At 27.1% G+C, this 19,743-nt stretch overlaps 1 protein-coding gene across 2 annotated transcripts in view; it reads right to left on the bottom strand.

Moving 5' to 3' along the window:
* LOC107447099 (structural maintenance of chromosomes protein 5) overlaps positions 1-19,743 on the bottom strand; it is a 63,075-nt gene that overhangs the window by 13,460 nt on the left and 29,872 nt on the right. The window contains exons 13-20 of one of the 2 annotated variants that reach the window (XM_087159274.1): positions 16,653-16,836; positions 14,972-15,033; positions 14,180-14,249; positions 12,226-12,327; positions 8,887-9,078; positions 7,272-7,394; positions 4,808-4,906; positions 2,479-2,622 (exon numbers count right to left, since the gene is read on the bottom strand). In XM_087159274.1, coding sequence (XP_087015400.1) covers positions 2,479-2,622; positions 4,808-4,906; positions 7,272-7,394; positions 8,887-9,078; positions 12,226-12,327; positions 14,180-14,249; positions 14,972-15,033; positions 16,653-16,836 — 976 coding nt within the window. The remainder of the gene's footprint in view (positions 1-2,478; positions 2,623-4,807; positions 4,907-7,271; positions 7,395-8,886; positions 9,079-12,225; positions 12,328-14,179; positions 14,250-14,971; positions 15,034-16,652; positions 16,837-19,743) is intronic. The other variant, XM_087159275.1, reaches the window with a different exon arrangement.

The following is a 19,743-nucleotide window of genomic DNA, read 5'->3' as shown; positions in this document are numbered from 1 at the left end:
AGAAATCTAAATTAGTTCGAAAATGCCACTTACCTGCTTTATCCACTCAGCTTTTCAGTTAACATTGCATTGTGTAATGATATAACTAAAAGATTGTAAAAGTTAAAATAAATAAAAAGTTTTAAATCATTTTTTTCTTTGCTTAAATGAGAGAAGATTTCTTTTAATTTTGTTAGATGGGACAGGCAGCCCTGTATGTACAATGTGCCAAAAACAAAACGGACCACCTTTATTACCTATGGATCTAATGATCAGTTCTTCACATTCTAAAGCTCAAACTTAATGGTTCAAAGGGGTGACTTCAAATGTGCTAATCAGTTAATACAGACGATATTTTAAGTTACAAAACCAGATACAGAACGCACTTTCCCTGAATAAACATACCTTTTTTCTGAGTGATTCTGATTTCTGATCCTCAAAATATAGGGAGTAACGGCAAACTGGCAAATATGGTCCCTATAGTTAGGTCAGGAGAGTGATCTTAAGTTTGGACCTCATAATGTAAATGCTATTTCTTGCGTATTTCGTCATATCTTAAGAACCTTTTATGCGAAATGAAAAATTTTAATTAATATTTCCTATTATTTTATTTAATAATAGTCCATAAAATTTTGAATTGTAAGGTATACAATTTTTACATCATTTTAAAGTAAATAATTTAATATGAAAAATACAAAATTTGAGAGAAATCGGTTGAATAGTTCCTGAGAAATCAAATTTTAAACATATGACTTTTTTAAAATTGAATCAGGAACTACTCAACTAATTTGTAAGACACTTTAAAAAAATGTAAAAAATTGTATATCTTACAATTAAAAAAAATTTCGACTATTATTGAGTGAAGTAATAAAAAGATAAAATATTTAAAAAAAAAACATTTTTCATGGAATTATCTTTGGATAAATGAATCTCATAATTGCGGGCAAATTTTTTTTCAATTCGTTTAAAAAGTTCTTGAGATATGGTGAAATATCCAAACAATAAAATTAACATTATGAGGTCCAAACTTCGGATCGCTATCCTGACCAAACTATGGGGACCATATTTTCCAGCTTGCGGCTACCTCCTATATTTCGGGGGTCCAAAATCTGAATCCGTCCTAAAAAAAGGTATGTTCATTCTGAGAAAGTGTGCTTTTGTGTCTGATTTTGTAACTCAAATATCATCTGAGCTAATTACTTGGCATACTTTAGGTCACTTCTTTAAACTATTAAGATAGATTTCTAGAGAGTAAAGATCTAATAATTAGTAAAGTAATTCAGGGTGACCATTGTAATTAGGTGTTACTTTCACATGTTATTTATCAGAGCTACAAACAAGAAAAATTTAACATTAGAAGAAAAAGTTTATCTAATTAATGTAGCAACGGAAACCTAGAACAGAGATTAGGATTAAGTAAAGACCAAGCAAGTACTGTGCTAAAGGAGAAATAAATAAATAAAGTATCATAAACTACTAATTTATATGAAATTTTAAATTCAATTTGTTTTTTTCGGTAAGAATAAAAAAAACTACTGTTCCTGTAAATGGATAATTAATAATAAAAAGGCACAAGAAGTATATGGAAGTTAGACACTACAGAAATTTAAAGTATAAATTATTGGCTTGACAAATTTAAGCACAGACATGACATTACATTTAAAAATATTTGCAGGAAAGAAAAACATTAGATACATAGAAGTAGCAGACAGAATTTAAAATGTTTGTAAGCTCAAATTTCTAACTAAATTACATTTTTTTTTAATTTTTTAGAATAAAGGACAACTCTAATACTATATAGAGTGGAAAGTTACATATCCAGAATCGTCAGGACTTCTAATTCTGAAAAATAGATTTTTCCAGAATTCTTTAATTTGCTTATTGAAGTAGAATAAATGTTTAGCTATTGGAAAGCAGCAAAGGGAAATAAAGAAGAAAAAAATATTAATACTTTCTTTTTAACATCGCAAATGTTAATTATTATTATTTTTTTTAAAAAGAAGAGAGACTTGTTTATTTTGATAGTTAAAAATGTCCTGCAAATAAGAATTAAGGATTACGTATTAAGTAATGGTCAAGTAATATATAGTTAACAGCCAAAATCATTTAATGTTGAATATCTCCAGGGCTGATTACATAATTTTTTTTCTCTACAACACCACTGAAGCATATGCAGAGTGACATGCAGGTACAAAAATAAATACAGATATGTTCCAAATTTTGCTAAGTTCTCAGCGAGAGCAGCTAAAGCATATCCATGCAAGCGTTTTCTTTAACATGAGTTTATGCCCCTAAGGTTAAAATATTTATCTTTTACTTCAATGTGTATGACCTATATCATCTACCTTAAACAAATGCATACATTTCCTCACTCTAAAGGTGGCCAGGCTTTTGAATTTTCAAGGTTCAACCCTTTTTAATTGGTAATGTAACTATAGTTTTAAACTCCAATAATATGCGTCATTAAAAAGAAATGTAACATTTAACAAGGACATTTACCTTCATTAAAGGCTTTGGTAAACTGGGAATAGAACATTCATCTAGATTTCCAAATTTATTACATTGCAGGGACACAGAATCATCAGAACAGGATAACAGTTTATTCGTGAGAAGAGTATCAGACTTTACATTCTTGTTTAGAATCTTCAAGTATTTAAAAAATTAAGTTAAGCAAACAAAGCAACCATGAACCCATAACAAAAACATTCACAACAAAGTCCAAGCTAAGCAAATTTTAAAAGATAAATTTTTAGAATTCATAGCACAAAACATTTTGAACTCTGAAATTGAATTAATTACTGATTTTAAAAGAACAAAAGCCAAATTGGAGATGTTATACACAAACTTAAGCAACATTCTATATTCAGTGCAGCAAAATCATACATTTTTTACTACTATGTTTTTATTTACTTGCTTTCGTGTGTGCGAGGGAGTGGAATCTTGCAATAGACATTTTGAAAATTTTCCAACTAGATGGAACACAGAAATTTTAAATAGAGTTCTCTTTCGGGCAACAATCAACAATGAAAATTTAAATTATCACCAATGGGAATTTATTTATAAAGAATTTTAACAGCATTCTGTCCAGCTAGAACATTCTAATCTCAAATGGTATATTGCTCCTGTTAACAAGCTTCAATCATTTCACCTGCAGTTTCATACCTGATGACAATACAACTTTTTCTAAAATGTTGAAAGAAAACCCCCGACACACAAAAAAGCTGCTTCGAAAGACACCAACAAAAAAAAAGTAACATGGGAGTAGTGTTACTTGTGCCTGTACTCTAATAGTGTGTACTCTAATTCTCACATGCTCCTTGGGTAGTGCTTAAAGAGTAACTGCAGCCCAAACCATATGTCTTCAGCAAATTATGATCCAGTCTCATTACCAATCCAATTCCCATGGATCTCCCCAACAGGAGAGGAAAAATAAATCTTAAACATGTGACTGTTTGCCCATCTCTTAGCAACAATACTCATTCTTTGATCATTCACAACTTTCACATGAAGGCTAGTTTGTACTGGGATGTTAGAAGAAAAATGGTTAAAGTGGCCATTATGACCTCAACGTAGGTAGGAAAAAGAATATATTAAAATAAAAATTCTAAAAACAATGTTCTTCAAATGGATTAAAAAAGAAAGAAATAATTCCATTTTTGCCACACTTAAAACAAAAAGGGACAGGATATCACATCATAATAATTACATAAAAAAAATCTCAACCTTTTGCTCATTTTCAAAACACTCAATGTCTACCCCTTTGGGTGTTTACTATTTTTATTAATACTTTAAAGACAAAAATAAGACTCAAGAGGATTGTTTCATTTTTTGTCAGGTTCATGTTCAATGAGCAAAGCACAGCAAAAAAATGAGGCACACTTAAAGAATGTAAATGCTTAGCTAAAATAAAAATACAGATTTTATATAATATCATTTTATGACATGTAAAGAAAATTAATAAGTAATTTTGATAAAGTCAATGTATAAATACATTTTAATCCTACAGTAAATGTTATAGATGTTTACTAGTTACAAATATTCTATTAAGGGGCAAAATAATTTTTAAAAAAGGAACAAATTTTGTTTATTTTTCTATGATTACAAAAATAATTGCTACTTAACAAGGAGATATTATGTCACAAAAGACTTAACTATTTTGACAGTAAATTACCTGAGATCATATTCAATGCTTAAAAAAAATAATAAAAAAAGAGTTTGCAACTCAATAAAATTTAAGAATACTGTACTTATATGGTACAGAAAATAAACATACCATTTATTAGTTAAAAATACTAATTAGAATAAATTTCTATCACATTATGTAATATATTATTATGTAATAATAATGTATTACATTTCACATTTCAAATCCTCGAAATCAAGCAGTTCTCAATATTTTATTATGTTTAAGTATAAATTTTAGAATACTTTAAATTTTAATTTGTGAGCATGCCACAATACAATTTATATTTTCTAAAACTACTAGTCTCACATCAGTACAAGTGGAAAACACATGAAATGAAGAAAATTAAGCCCTCCTAAATTGTTATGTCTACCATTATTACAAGAATAACAAACCTTCAACAATCTTTGGGAGTACTGTACATAAACAAACAGTAAATAAAGGCTTACTTAAACTCTTACAATTATCAGGAACATAAAATTTCATATGCAAGTCTATAGCCAGTCTTAAAGGAGGAAAATTAAAAACATAAAGAAATATAGCTGTCAATTTAAGTATGACAAAAACAATACTCCAGAACTTGAATACATAATTCACAAAAAATAGAAGAAAGTCAGCAAAATTTATTAGTAAATATTGACTTACAGCTTGTAGTTCTTGTAAGAATCCTTTAATTTCATTATGAAAAGCAAATCCCTTTTCTACAATGGCTGCTCTATGTTGTTTTAATTTTTCCAGATTTCTCTATATAATTAATGAAATAGTTAAGTATTTTAAGTACTGTATCAATATGTTCAAGAGAATTATTTTAAAACGTTGATCAAAAATTTTTCATTAACAATAATTTAAAAATATATAAAAAAAATTAAAATAGATTTGAATAAAATCAACATTTGATAAAATAAAAGAGTCTGAAGAGAAATATGAAAAAGCTTAAAATGAAAAATTAATCAGCTTGATAAATTAATTCAAGTTGATTAGATCGTATGTGCCATACATGAAGAGATTCCAACCTCTAATTAAAATATTATGAGAAATCTTTAATGAGTTTTAATATTTTTCAGTAGTTGGATTAAAAGTCTATTTCTGCAAACTTAAAACATAAAAAACTTCAAAAAAATTAAAAAAAAATTTTTTTGAGGAAAATTAAAAATAGAAATCTTTCATAAAAAAAGAGACTTATTTTACATAATTCATAATTCTTAAGAAATTATATTAAAACTACGGGAAATCTAGCAATTTGAGTTACTGTATATTATTGCACCCCAACAGTTAGGCATTGTGTTCTTTATCATTATTTTAATTAGAATTCACTTATTTTTCTCAAAAAATAGTTAATTGGATAACTAATTGTTATTGTAATATAGTATGAAACTTTGCTTAGCATGATAAAATATATTTAATTATTTATTTTTAAGTTTATTGGTAAGATCTGAAAGAATTTGAGTTAAGCTTTATTTTTTTATTTCAATATTATTAGTCTTTTAAAAATACACCATTTATTTTATGATTTTTTTTTCTTCAAAAATATCTGAACATTTAATTCTCCAAGCGTTGAGTCCCTGTATAAAATTGTATTGAAATTTTCCTGTCAAACACTAATTTTTCATTGAATAACACAGAGAAAAGTAGTTTTAAGAAGCTGGCAAGCCTGCAGTAGATAGTTTTGAAAAAATCCAGGACTAAGGCTCTAAGGGTTAAAAAAGAATTTCTGTGGATTCCAACAACAATTCCAGATAATTTGTCTTTCATCAGATAGAGACTTCTAACATACAATATTGACTTGTACAAGAGTGTTTATTTTTTAAATGATTGTATGTATTATTTATTCTTTAACAATTCTATGCAGTTCAAAACACAAAAATTATCATAAAACGAAGTTATTTTGGACAATTTTTATGTTGTTTTTTTTTACCTCATTTGAATTGCAATATAGCTCCAAGGATAGTATTCAAAATAATACTGTAAATATGTAGTTCATATGAGATTTGACAAAGTTCATAACAGACAGCAAAACATAATGCAATTAAATTACCATTTTTGTAGGTCAATAAGAATAAATTAGCATAGAAATGACAACTCAGGTGTCACATTTTTCCAGATATGAATCAGAACAGCATTTAACACACACACAAAATATATACAAATGTATGTATACTCAAGGTTCGTAGAGGTAAAAAATAAAAATCAGCATAACATTTCACAACAAAAAGAATATTTTTTGTGCAATATACACATACTATTTTTAAGAAGAGGAAACAAAGAGCTAAAAAACAGTGTTGCAAATTGCTTTGAAAATTATGTTTCATTATGTTAAATACTTAATTCATTTTCCACAATATTATTTTAAAAAAAACAGGAGTAACACTGAAGGTTTTTAAAGAAAAAATTAAAACAAAAACAAGCTGAAACAAAATGATTTTAAAAACCATGTATACGGTGTACATCGTATTGTGAGCAATATTGAAACTTGAATTTTCTGGACCTAAGTACAAAAGTTGATGCCGTTACATTTTTTAAAAAAAAATCCAAAAGATTCTTTTAAAATCACTGTGTGTTAAAATATGTTTAAAAGAAAGAAAAAAATAGAAAAAATATTAAAAATCAGGACAAATAAGGACAGAATATTTTATTTTAGGAAAATGTGGATGAATACGAACCCTGGCTAACTGTTTCAATATCAAATACTGCTTATGAGACAGACAAAAAATTTGAAAAAAATTATTGAACCGTAGGAAACCATTTAACTTTAGGAAACAAGAAAGGCGCAAAATAACTTTATTGCAATGACTAGGAATTAAATTTTGTGATATTTCTGGACTAAAAAAAGCTACCTTTATTCTCTTAAATAATCTATATGGTGTACAAAATTTATTTTCATTAGTCCTTAAACAATTTGCTACAAAATGAGATTACATGATTTGTACTCTCGTCTCTCTGCAAAGAACATAGACCACAAACAAGATATTGTTTTTGGACTAGCAGTTGCACACAATTAAAGATTTATTATATAAGTTTAGAGGAAAGTAAGGGTGGGGAGTTCAATTGTAACAGCAAATTAATAACATCCATATGAAACACTTTTTAAAACTATATTGTACTTTACTACCTCATCCACTGCGAGTTGTTCTTTTTTTTCTTTCAATTGTCGTTGAAAAGTGAATATACTTTTTTCAAGCAACTTTGCCTTCAAATTACTAGTCAGTCTCTTCTTTTTACACTTTATGAAGTCCTAAATATATAACAGAGGATATTAAAGACTCTGTTGACAAATTTAAGATCTAAATTAACAGAGATGTTATACATGTATTTAAATTCTGAATACTTTAATAAAAACTTTTTCATAAAAAAGAAGATAGAATTATTGTTACAATAAAATAGTTAATGCCTACAATGTAAAAGTCATATATCTACATATGACTTTGGATAAAGATAAATATTCTATTAATATTTTTCCAGATACCAACATTAAACATAAAATTAAGTCATAACTTTACATAATAGTATTACCAGGCATGAAAAATTAATAGCACAGTAGGGAACCGATTATCCAGAACGATCGGGACCATCGCTATTCCGGATAACTGATGTTTCCCGTTTTCTGAATCGCTACAAAAAGCCGTTTTTTTTTATCGTTAAACCCAACTAAAAAAAAATATTTGGAAATAATCTTAAAACGAAGAAGAAACGATGATTAATGATTATTTCCGAAATGATAAGGTAAACCTTTCAAAAAGGAAAGAAAAATCCTAAAATTTTATGAGGAAAAAAAGATTTTCTTTTTTAAAAATGGCGGGAAAATTTATCGTATTTCATTCTGGTTTTTTGGTTTTCTGATTTCCGGATAACGGGTTCTGTACTGCACAGGAAAAAAAATTAGTATACTACAGGAATAGTTTAAAAGTACCATTTACTTTTCACAAAAATTTTTTAACATCATAAAATAAAACGACAGAGGAGAAAAATTGTTCTGAAGTTGAATATGAGGATTAAAAAAATTTATATATCATTACTCATAAATTTATGCAGTTTAAGATCTTAAAATATTTTAACTTAATACCCTTATCTTCAAACTTTAAAGCATACTTAACATTTAAGTAATAGTAAACAATTTCAATCGAAAACATGTTAGTTAAAATTTGCGTTTAAATTTTTAAAAATGCAACAGTTGTAGTATAATAATTTTTTAACTCAAAAAGTATATTGTTATGCCTTACTAGCTTCAAAAATTGTGGTATAGAAACATTTTGTTATTTTCAATGACAAACGTTTGAAACTGTATAAAATATCAAGACAACAAATCATCTTTAGCAACAAATTACAGTATACAGGTAGCCACAAACAATTAGAAAAAAAAGTTATCTGACTTTTCCAGAATGATTTTATTGAGTTTCCCCGAAACTATTCTCTTAAATTTTATTAATAATTTTTTGGTTATGTCATACTCTTATACAAAACACTTGTAATTAGAGGTGAAATTAAAAAAAAAAAAACAATTCAAAGAATTTTTCGAATATTTTTTTTTTTTTGAAACCTTAACGGTTTAAATTTAAAATAATTTTACCTATGAGTATTTTAGTTAAATTTCAAATATTTTCTATGACCATCCTAAATTTTAAATAATATTTTTTTATAAAGATATGAAACTATTTTTTTTCTCTATATTTAATAATAATAGCACCAGTCTTAAGAAAATGTAAATATTAAATACAAATAAGTTTTACCACTAATAATTCATTAAATTTCTTCAGAATGAAACATTTTTTAGAGTTTATTTCTTGAATTTTTTTCATGAGAATTATTTTCTCATCTTCTTCATTTATGATTTCATCTTTCTTTCTTTCATAAGTCTCTGTTTTTTGTACAAGTTGACGTTCATATGTATGATGTTCTCTCAATTTCTCAACAACAGCTCTCTAAGAAAATAAAAAATACAACAATAAAATATATTATACATACAGTTATAAACTTAAAACTCATGGTTGCCACTTAAATCTGGAAAACAATTGGTTTTCCCTGTACATATTATAAAATAAATTAAGTATTACAATACATTAAGAGGAAACACACCATTACTTTGCTCTTGGGTGAGCTTTCATTACGATAACTATACTAGCTTTAATTGCTGGAACAACAACATAGTTAAAACAGCTTAAACAAATATTGCTAAAGTAAATTATGTATAGTACGGCTGAACTATCATTTTTAAATATCCAATAGATTGCGCTTTCTAAGGTCAGCATTCTTTTGAAAACGAAAATAAGAATTGAAATTTCCTGAATTTTCTAGTTTGTAAGGAAAGATTTAATATTCCCTGCATTTCCCCCATTATTTTTGATGGTTTTTAAATTCCTTGTATTTTCCAGGTTCTTCCTTCTGAGCACCAACCCTGAAATTATAAATCATTTAACATTTTTTTCATAGTAAAAATAGTTTTTACAAAAAAATTAATTAATAAAATTTTTCTAAAATAAAAATAACATTCCAGCATTGAAGCGGTTCCATTTAAGTTGAATCTTCAGTTAGTGAAGTCAAAATTGTGGTTTCCACTACATAATTTATATTAATTATAATTAATATTAATTATTATTAAGAATACTTAATGCTCCGCACTCAATGAATAAGAGGAGAATATGTTTTGCCTATTTGCATATTTTCTCAGTCATTTCTGCAAAGGTATGGTTCTTTTTATCATTTTTTCCCAAATAATATTTAAATCCAAACTGTTATTCTTCTGATTCTAAAATGGTGCCACAATCCAATGTAGATCATGGCCATCTTAACATATTTCCATCAAGACCTTTTTTTTTAATTTTATTTCCAATGAGCTGCACAATCAGTCTTGCCGATGAGCAGACCTAGTGTGTTCTCCAGAGGTGATATCCACTCTTTCAGGACCACCACAATGGGTGAGACACTGTTGGTCATGTTTTGGATGTCTAGTTTCTGCCACACTAGATGGCAGCACCGAGACTCTATTCGGATGCTAAAGTGCACTAGGAATTTAATTTTGCCAAAATGCCAAGAGCCAATAAGACACTCCAGGGATCTTTTACATGCCGCATAATCATACGACATGGCCGCTGAGGATTTTCTGCATCCCGAAAATCCGGTGTCTGGGCCAGGGATCGAACCCGCAGACTTGGGCTCAGAAGGCTGACGACAAACCAACTGCACCACCCAGCCACCATCAAGACCTATCTGCCATAAAAACCTTTTTAACATATCTGTTTTCCATTTTGATGAGGTATAGTGCCCATTTTGATATTTGTATTTTAATAAATTTCACAATATCTGGTTATTTATATCTCTTACTCATACAGTTACGAGTCGATTGTTTTATGCCAGATACCATCAATTTGTATTCCTTTTAGAATACATTGGAGTATTTTTTCCGTTCCAAAAATAGCCAGTATTTCCTAATCCTTCAGTCTAGAGTCCATGTTTCTGCATAAGTTAGTATTCGTTAATTTATGCAATTATAAAGCATAAGCATAAAGCATTTCATACTGATCAGATATGATTTTAAATATTTTTAAGGCCATAAAAACCTTCATTCGACACATTCTTTTTCGCACCTCAGATGAAATATCATTAATGATGTTCATTCACCTACTATCATCCAAGTATATAAACTTTTTCAGGCTTGGAAGTAAATCTAATAAGATTCCTGTAAGAATATGTACTTCTTTTACCATAATAATAATAGTAATAAATAAATAAATAAAAAACGAAACTTAAATGGCCCAATAAGTCTAATTAAGCCTTGCATCCACACCAAGAAAAAAAAATCAATCTAAAACCTCAGAAAAAAATATATATAATAATTTGACTGCTATTCTTCTTGTAAGCCCTAACTTAGTATTCTGACCCCCCGATGTCTTTCTAATCAAACTTAATAAAATACAATCTGCTACCAACAACTTTGTGCCTCAATGCATACATTACCCCTCAAAACCCCAATTTAAATTGCGTGATTTCCTGACATTATTACTTTAATTACAGTTTCAAGTAATAGCAGTTTTTATAAATTTTCAGGTAACATAATTTTTTAAAAATAGTTATTTAATTCATTTTTTTTTTTTTAAGAGGGTTTCAAGTAATTGCTTTTTTTATAAGGTTTAAAGTAATAGTTTTTTTCTTCATTTTTTTTATAAGATAATAGTTTTTTATTTTATTTTTAACAAGGTCTAGTTAGGTTACAGCTGATGGATGGATATTTTGTAAAGGGCAAATAGAAAAATATATTGTTTGTAACTTGTCTCTTGGCCACGATCTTATATAGGATTGATGCTTTTCGTGGGACATAGGTGCAGAGTCATGCACTTGCGTTGTTGTTGGAAAAGTTTTAATTTAAAATTGTGAAGTTAGTAAGATTTATTTTTCATTTTTGAGATTTTGAAATTTTATTCATTACAATAATGATTTTAGGGAGACCAGAAAGTAATGTCGTTTTGGTGATTAATTCGTTAGCCTTAAAAACCAATAAATTTTTTTAGATCCATTTTCAATCCGGCATTGAACGGTTGTTGCTAACGAGGGTTAATACAATTTTGATTAAAAATAAAATCTTGATATCAAATGCACAGAAAGGACATTAATTTCCAGTCCTAATATTTGCAGTGTTTTTAATAACATGTCGAAACGAAATTAAAAATTACAAAACTGATCCTGTCTTGCTGATAATGCTAACAATAATAAAATCAGATAAAATTTTGAATCACACGAAAATTATTAAAATTAGCTAATATTTTTTCATAAATAAGAGAAAATATAATTTGATCTTAGTAGTATCCTTAATTCCAAAATAAGCAATTTCTTTGTTGAGTGATACTTTATCATCAAAAATTTATTAGAACAAAAAACATAGAGAAAATGAAAATCAAAAATCCTCGATAGCAAAGAAAGAGGGCTTTTAAATAGAGCTAGCTGCTTCAGACATCTTTCCCAGGGGCTTAAAGCAGGCTTTGTCTATATGTATGTATATGTAGATATTTATATGAAAAATGACCTGTAAATAACACTAATAACAATGCAAGAACTAAAAATGCTATAAAGCTTACTTTTTTTTCTCGAAGATCATTTTCTTCTCTTTCACGTGTTTTCCTATCTTCATCTAACTTTTTAAGTTCGGACGTATAACTTTCAAACTCAGATTTCATAGCCTGAAAACATTACCTAGTTTAAAATATGAACAACGTACTGAATACTTAAATAAATAAAATAAAAATTTAACTATGCTTTAAGGCAAAGCTATTTCTAGTTTCTTTATCCTATTTCAACAATATGTTCAGTTGGATTTTTCACATCTATACTGTCACACAAACAATACTTTTCATAATTAATTATTAACTTTGACTGTAACATGATATGATTTTTTATTTGACTTAAATTATTATTTTGACTTGATTTATAATAATATGAAAGCAATGAAGTAGCACATTATTTTATTTTCAGCTATATAAACATGATGAGGAATTTAAGAATCAATCTACAGTTTTATTGCAATTTTTTACAATTCTTCTCTTGTTATTTCTTCTTTTATTACTTTTTGAAATTATTTGTCAGATTTACTAAATGGTAATAATGCATTTTCGAAATTAATAATGTAAATGTAATGACATTATTTATTGCACTGATGTTCATTAGTTAAACTTAACCATGGGTGCAAGTTGGAAAAAAGGCCAAGACTGAAAATTTTTTTGACTGAAATACCTAACATATACAATACCCCCTCGACATATGCAAACTATCTAAGAAAGCTTTACCATAATACATCAAGTTTAAATACTGTACAAAAAATATTTATTCATCTGTCTTTTGATAAAATAACAACAGGACATAAGAGAGTAGACCAATAACGTAGACCTAAAAAATATTTTTAGGGACAGAAAAAAAAAATTTCCGATTTCCGTCATCGAGTCAGTCTTGTTTCCGTCTTACTTCCGTCCGCGGACATTTTCGAAAGACGGAAATCCGTCCTGGGGACGGAAGACTTGCACCCATGAACTTAACAGAGAAGCTTAACATATAGTAAATGTACATAATCAAATGTATCTAAACTATAGCCCGCAATAGCAGGTCTAAGTTGCCAAGTATTTGGCCCATCACATTTCGATTGGATTTTTTTAATGTGAGAAAATCTTACAGAAAAATAATCAGAAGAAAGACAATATTTTATATACAGAATGAAAGTGAACATTTTAACTTAAATAACTGATAGGAAATTAGTTTAAAAAATGTCATGTTACAATAAGTAACATAATTTGCCAACTTACAATAAGTGACACACATTGAAGCCATAAATATTTCACTACCTAACTAGTTCCAAAACAAAAATTAGCACATATTTCTTAACTAGAGAATGTTATTATAATGAGCTAGCTACTTAGCAAAACAGTAAGAATACACAAAATGCCTTATCAAGCAACAATATAATAATGTATAAAAAATACTTAAAATAGTTTAAAGCTGTGAAAAAATAAGCATTTTTCAAAAGCTTCTAAAGCTAGGGAAGCTCAGATGACCCTTTCTTGTAGGTTTTGGCTCTTGGGACTCAGTGGCAAAGTCATTGTGGCTCTTAAGGTAGAAAATTTGGAAACCCTTATAATAAACTTTTCATAAATTCATTTGAATTTAATTCAATTTTTTTCTCTTCTTACTGCACAAAGTCATAGTTACACTACAATTGTGTTAGACTTCTTATTTTTATCTTTTCCAAGGTGAGGAAAATTTTCGAAATAGATTGAACTTAAGATTGAAATCGAATAATGTGTAAAAAAAATTTACTAACTCTATATTAAAGATGCTATCATTTCCTGGAGGACATAAACTTGATGTTATATAATTACTCAGAAGTAAAACACATATTTCATATACAGTGCTATTATAGATTCAATATGAATTGAAGCAAAATGAAAGATCTTTGAAAAGAAATTATTATGAAACAAATGTTTTGTAATCTTAATATATGTTATGTGCAAACATAGAAAATTTTTTAAATATCAATTATAATACCTGGGATTTAGCTAAAAGCTCTTGTAGTTGATCAGAGTGGTCTCTGGAACTTGGAATAATCCTCTTGCGCCTAAAATTTACCATTAAGCAAATGAATTACTACAAATAAAAAATTATTATTGCCAAAAAGTGTACATTCCCAACAAATAGTTACCTATAAGTTTTCGTATTACTTCTAACATATTGAATTTGAAAAAAATAAACCATAAACAAACTAACTTCATCAATAGATATGTTTGTACATTTATAAGGAGACAATTTTAAATTTAAGCTGAAATTAAATAAGAAAACTTCCCAACTGAAAATATAATGTTTTTTGAAACTTTATTGCTTCGCTCCTGATAGTTGAATGAGCAAACACTTTTGCCTCTTATTACTATTCTGGGTAGAGTAAGATCAGCAGATGCATTGACTCTTTGATTTGCTGGATACATAATCAGCTCAGAAAAAGTGATTTCACAACATTGAGGAGTTTTAAATCACTTAAGAAAGCAACATCTCTAAGTACATACAATACAAATTCTTAAAGTTAAAAAAAAAAAATCATTTAGGTTTATATAGACAATCAGGAATATTATAGATGAGATTATCATAAGATTAGGGAATTTCCCAAAGTATGACAATCAGCTAAAACTAGGGAAGTAAAATCACTTGAAAAAATCAGCATCTCAATACTAAATTTTAAAATAAAAAATAATATATTTAGGAGGGATGATGATTATTACAAATGAGATTGTTATATAAAAGAGTAATAATCAAAATTAATGATTGCAAAATATTTTTAGAACTTACTGTATTGGATCTCTTCTCATGCTGAAATTTTTATTGCCATATTTTGAATATTTCCCAGAATACTAGACAAAACAGAAAAAAAAAAAAAACATTTCAAGGGTATAAATTTTTTAAAAGAAAAAGCATACAAAAAGTTAACACAAAGAATTAAGAATTATAAAATGTTATTTTTTACAAATTAATGAAAAATAATGAAAAAAAAAGTAAAAAAAATCTGAAAACTTTTAACATGACTAATTCTTGATACTAAAATCCTGCTTTCCTATAACCAAATTATAAAAATACATAATATTTGAAACAACATAAATTTCTTTTAAAATATTAAAACATAAAATATTTTACAGGTGCATCCGAGATCTGAAACTTTAAACTAGCAAGGTTTATTCATTACTGTAGAGCTTTTTCTTTTTGTGTGTGTAATGGACATAATTTTAAATTTTCTACAGTGGTTAACAAATGGGAGTGCTTGACATTCAACATAAGTAAAACAGTAATAGTAGAAAATAATATTTCTTAGCAGAGACATTTTATAATCATCATTTTTCTCATTTCTTATTATTTTTAATTCCAAATATTCTCAATATAAAAAATTAGGTGCAAAACATAAATTTTTAAATATTTTTCGTTACAAAATAATTTTATAAAATAATCCGTTTGTAAAAATAAATAAATAAATAAGAATGGAAGTAACATATCCTATCATATTAAAGCTTTTGCATTTGTAGTTTAGTAACAAAGAATTACATAGCAGACCATATTTTAGATTTTACTTTTAACTTTTATGTGTTTTAATGACATTCGTAAGTATCATGATATATATAGTTACTTTGTACGAAATTTTTTTTTTACAAAAACTAATTTACAATACAAAACAAAAACTTACTCAAATTACAACAGTAATAAAATATTAAAATAAAAGAGCAGATGAAAACAATAGTATTTTGGTTCCTTAAATAGAATTTGAATTATTTTGTTATTTTTATTTTCTCTTTCCAATTGCCTGAATTTAGTGAAACTGATCTACATTATTTATTTAAAGAGTGTTAATTTTCTTTAAATTTTCGACATTTAACTTGAACACTATCAATTTCTTTCAATAAAAAATAAAATCAGGAGAAAGAAAATTTAATTTTAAAATAAACATGAAAATAAAAGTTTTAAAAAAAATACTATAAAAAATTTTAATAAATATTTTACTTCAACCAAATGTGATACTATACTCCTCGTTACCTCTCACCCTTAATCACAAACTTTTTCTCCCCAATGATTGTTAACATTATAAACCAATAAACACAGAAAACATAATGTGACCAATTATTACAAAAAATTAAAAAAAAGAAGAAGAGCAAAATAAAAGTGTGTAGAAAATAAATATTTCAGTAAATAAGATACTTTAACTTTTAAAAAATGTTCACTAATGGCCTACTAGCTAAAAATGCATGTTATATGCTAAAAACATACTTTCTAGAAATAAATAGTGAAGTAGTTATTACATTATACCTCATTTAATTAAAATGAATTTCTTAGACTTTTCCATACCTCAAATAAAAAAATATTTTAATAAGGAATTCTTTTTAATAAGGGAACCAAAATCATTTTTACCTCGGAAATAATAACAAATTAAATCTTAAAAATAAAAATAATATTTAAAAAATCTAATGATGAATTTTCAAAAACTCACCCTCGCATTAGCTGTAAAAAAAGACCTAAAATTCTGAAGTATATCTCGCATATTTTTTTCTTTTTCTTCAGCAGTGTGATTACAAATAGGTATCATATGTAATTTATAACATTCACACAAGAAACGCATAACAGCATCAGGAGCAGATATTATTTCCCTCAAAAAGCATAAAATACCCATTTGCCTGTTACAAAAGAGACAGAATTAAGATTAATTTTAATCATGTAAATAAACATAGTCAAATTTAAAATAGAAATTATATACTTTCTGGAAATATAAATTTATGGAAATGTATTTACTGCATTATATTTCATTTAATCAAAAAAAAAAAAAAATAATAATAATAATTCCCTAAATTTTTCAGGTATTTTTTTAATGGTTCAGGGATGAGATTAGCCAAAACGCAAAAAAGCTGAATTTCCATGATAGTTCCACGATTCCAAATTTTACGCAAGAGCAACCCTTTAATAATAAATTCCAGACAGTTTAAGGTAATAAATAATGTGTTGACATACAATTGTGTACTGATCTATTATTATAAAAACGATTATATTGATACTTAACATTTAGTGAAGAAAAAAAATTACCAATTGAAAAAATAAAGCTGGAAATTATATTTTTCCTCAGTTCGCATAAGAGACAATTACTACTTGAAAAACTACCTGGTTTAGCAAATTAAAACTGAGAATATATATTAATATTTCATTTCTTTTAATAAATACTGTTATGTGATTTATAGCAAATATATCAGTAATATTACTTTTTAAATTATATTGGGGAAAAAAAACTTTAACAATGGACCGAATCATTATGTTCATATTATGGTCTAATCTAACTACAGCCCTCTGAAACATATCAATAACAGTGAAGTAGAAATACATAGTAACTCCTTAACATACAAAAATTGCTATTTTAGTTTGAAAAATTACATGACAATCAGCAACTGCTTAGATAATTGTTTCTTTATTTGATAAGTATTTTGCATTTTATAGCATAAATAACAGCAATTATAAATAAAATTTTGATGATGAGTTAATTAACTCTTTTTCCCCCCAAATTTTTTTTTAAATTCAATCCCTTTCTAAGTGATTGCTTTTATTTGCTATATCTTTTATGTTTGCTATATTTAGTCGTTAGTCCATCTTCAAACATCTTGTGACAAGTCCTATTTTTTCTTCTTTGCAAGCACAGAATGTAAGTTTTGAATATATTCTCTTCCAGTTTCTCTGATGTTGTAACACTTATATATACTAATAATCGTCATTAGAAAAACAGTCACATTTATTACTTCTTACAAGAATCGCGATAGTTGATCTTAAAATTGCGTCGTTTGAACTACGAAAATCGGATCTATCTGGAGAGCGGGTAAAAAATTCGAAAAATCTTATCTGCTGCGCGTAAAAGGGGAGATAATAGTTAAAATAAGTAAAAATGAGAAAGGATTGGTAGCTATGTTTCTGTTTCTCTTTGAAAATCGGTGAATTTTCTGAAAAAGCGGAATACTTATAAAAAAAAATGAAATTTTTAGAAAATCTGAATTTTTGATAAAAAAGCTGAAATTTAAGAGATAAAAGTGAAAAAAGCGGAAATCCGCTAAAAAGCGGAGAAATCTCATCCCTGATGGTTAGCAGAGTTCAAATCATTTTATACACATAAGAATCAGAATGTATGCAATTCAAGGCAGATTTCAAACCACCACATGCATTCATGTCTATGTTAAAAAAATATTTTAGTAGAAAAATGCTTTTTTACAGATAAAGGTTCATCAGATCAGATTTAATTATGTGATTTGGACATAATTATGCCATATCAGTGATTTGAATTATGCGATTTGGATCAATATTCGAACCAAGTAATTCAAATCATGCCATTTGGATCAATGTTTTGAATCATGTGATTTAAATCATGCAATTTGGTTCACTATTTGAATCAAGTGATTCAGATCTCATTTTGAATAACTGATTCAAATAACATGACTTAAACAATTTAACTGTGAATCACATGATTTGAATCAAATGCTCAAAAAAAATTTCAAAAAAGTCTACTATTTTTCCTTTAAATGTTGATAGAAAAAAAGTATTATTCTTTTGAATAATTATTTTGTATACATTGCTAAATGCTATAAATACTTTTAACTATGGCGAATTTTAAGAAACTACAAAAGAAATGTTTTATTTATGGATTTTATCTGAATTCATCTAAATCTTGAATTGAAATACCTGAAGCCCTTATAATGTATGTGCAAGAATTTCTTAGGTTTTACAAGAAATTTTTAACTGTATATGACACAGCATTACTACGAAATAAAACTAACTTAAATTTAAGAAACAATTATTCATTATAATTTAAATCCATTTCGATAAAATCAAGTAATCCGATTCTCAGTTGATTCAAATCACTGATTCGAATCAACTGGTTGGAATCAATTTATTCGAATCAGTACCTAACTCTATACAGTACAGAACCCGTTCTCCGGAAATCAGAAAACCGGAACGAAATTCGATAAATTTTCCCGCCATTTTTTTAAAAAAAATTTTTTCCTCATAAGATTTTATGAGTTTTCTTTCTTTTTTGAAAGATGTATTATTTCCAACAATTTTTGTTTTTTTAAGTTGGGTTTAACAATAAAAAAACTGCTTTTTGTATCGATTCAGAAAACCGGAAAAATCAGTTATCCGGAATAGTGATGGGCCTGATCGTTCCGAATAATCGGTTCCCTACTGTACTATACATCACACTTAGAATTTAAAAAAAAAATTTATAGCACAAATGCTAAGTTTATTAATAATTTAGAGGGACAACAGCACATCAAGATGGACCTGGAGGAAAAACTGTAACACCAGAAAATTTGCATATTTACTTTGCTTCAAACAAACTATACAATATAGAGCATCAGCTGCAAATTATGTGTTTATAATTTTTTGTAACACTGCATTCTTGATCAAATTTTGATCAACATATTAAAGGTCCAATACATTAAAAAAATATTTTGTTACGTAAAAATTACACAAATTTCCAATGGGAAAAAAAGGGAGAAAAATCAATAAAAATCATGTTCATCATGATTGATTATAAAATATAATTAAGTACT

This window comes from Parasteatoda tepidariorum, chromosome 3, assembly GCF_982258835.1.
Source record: "Parasteatoda tepidariorum strain Cologne lab strain chromosome 3, Ptep-v5.0, whole genome shotgun sequence".
In the NCBI taxonomy this organism is placed as follows: domain Eukaryota; kingdom Metazoa; phylum Arthropoda; class Arachnida; order Araneae; family Theridiidae; genus Parasteatoda; species Parasteatoda tepidariorum.
This window is presented reverse-complemented; position numbering and strand designations above follow the sequence as displayed.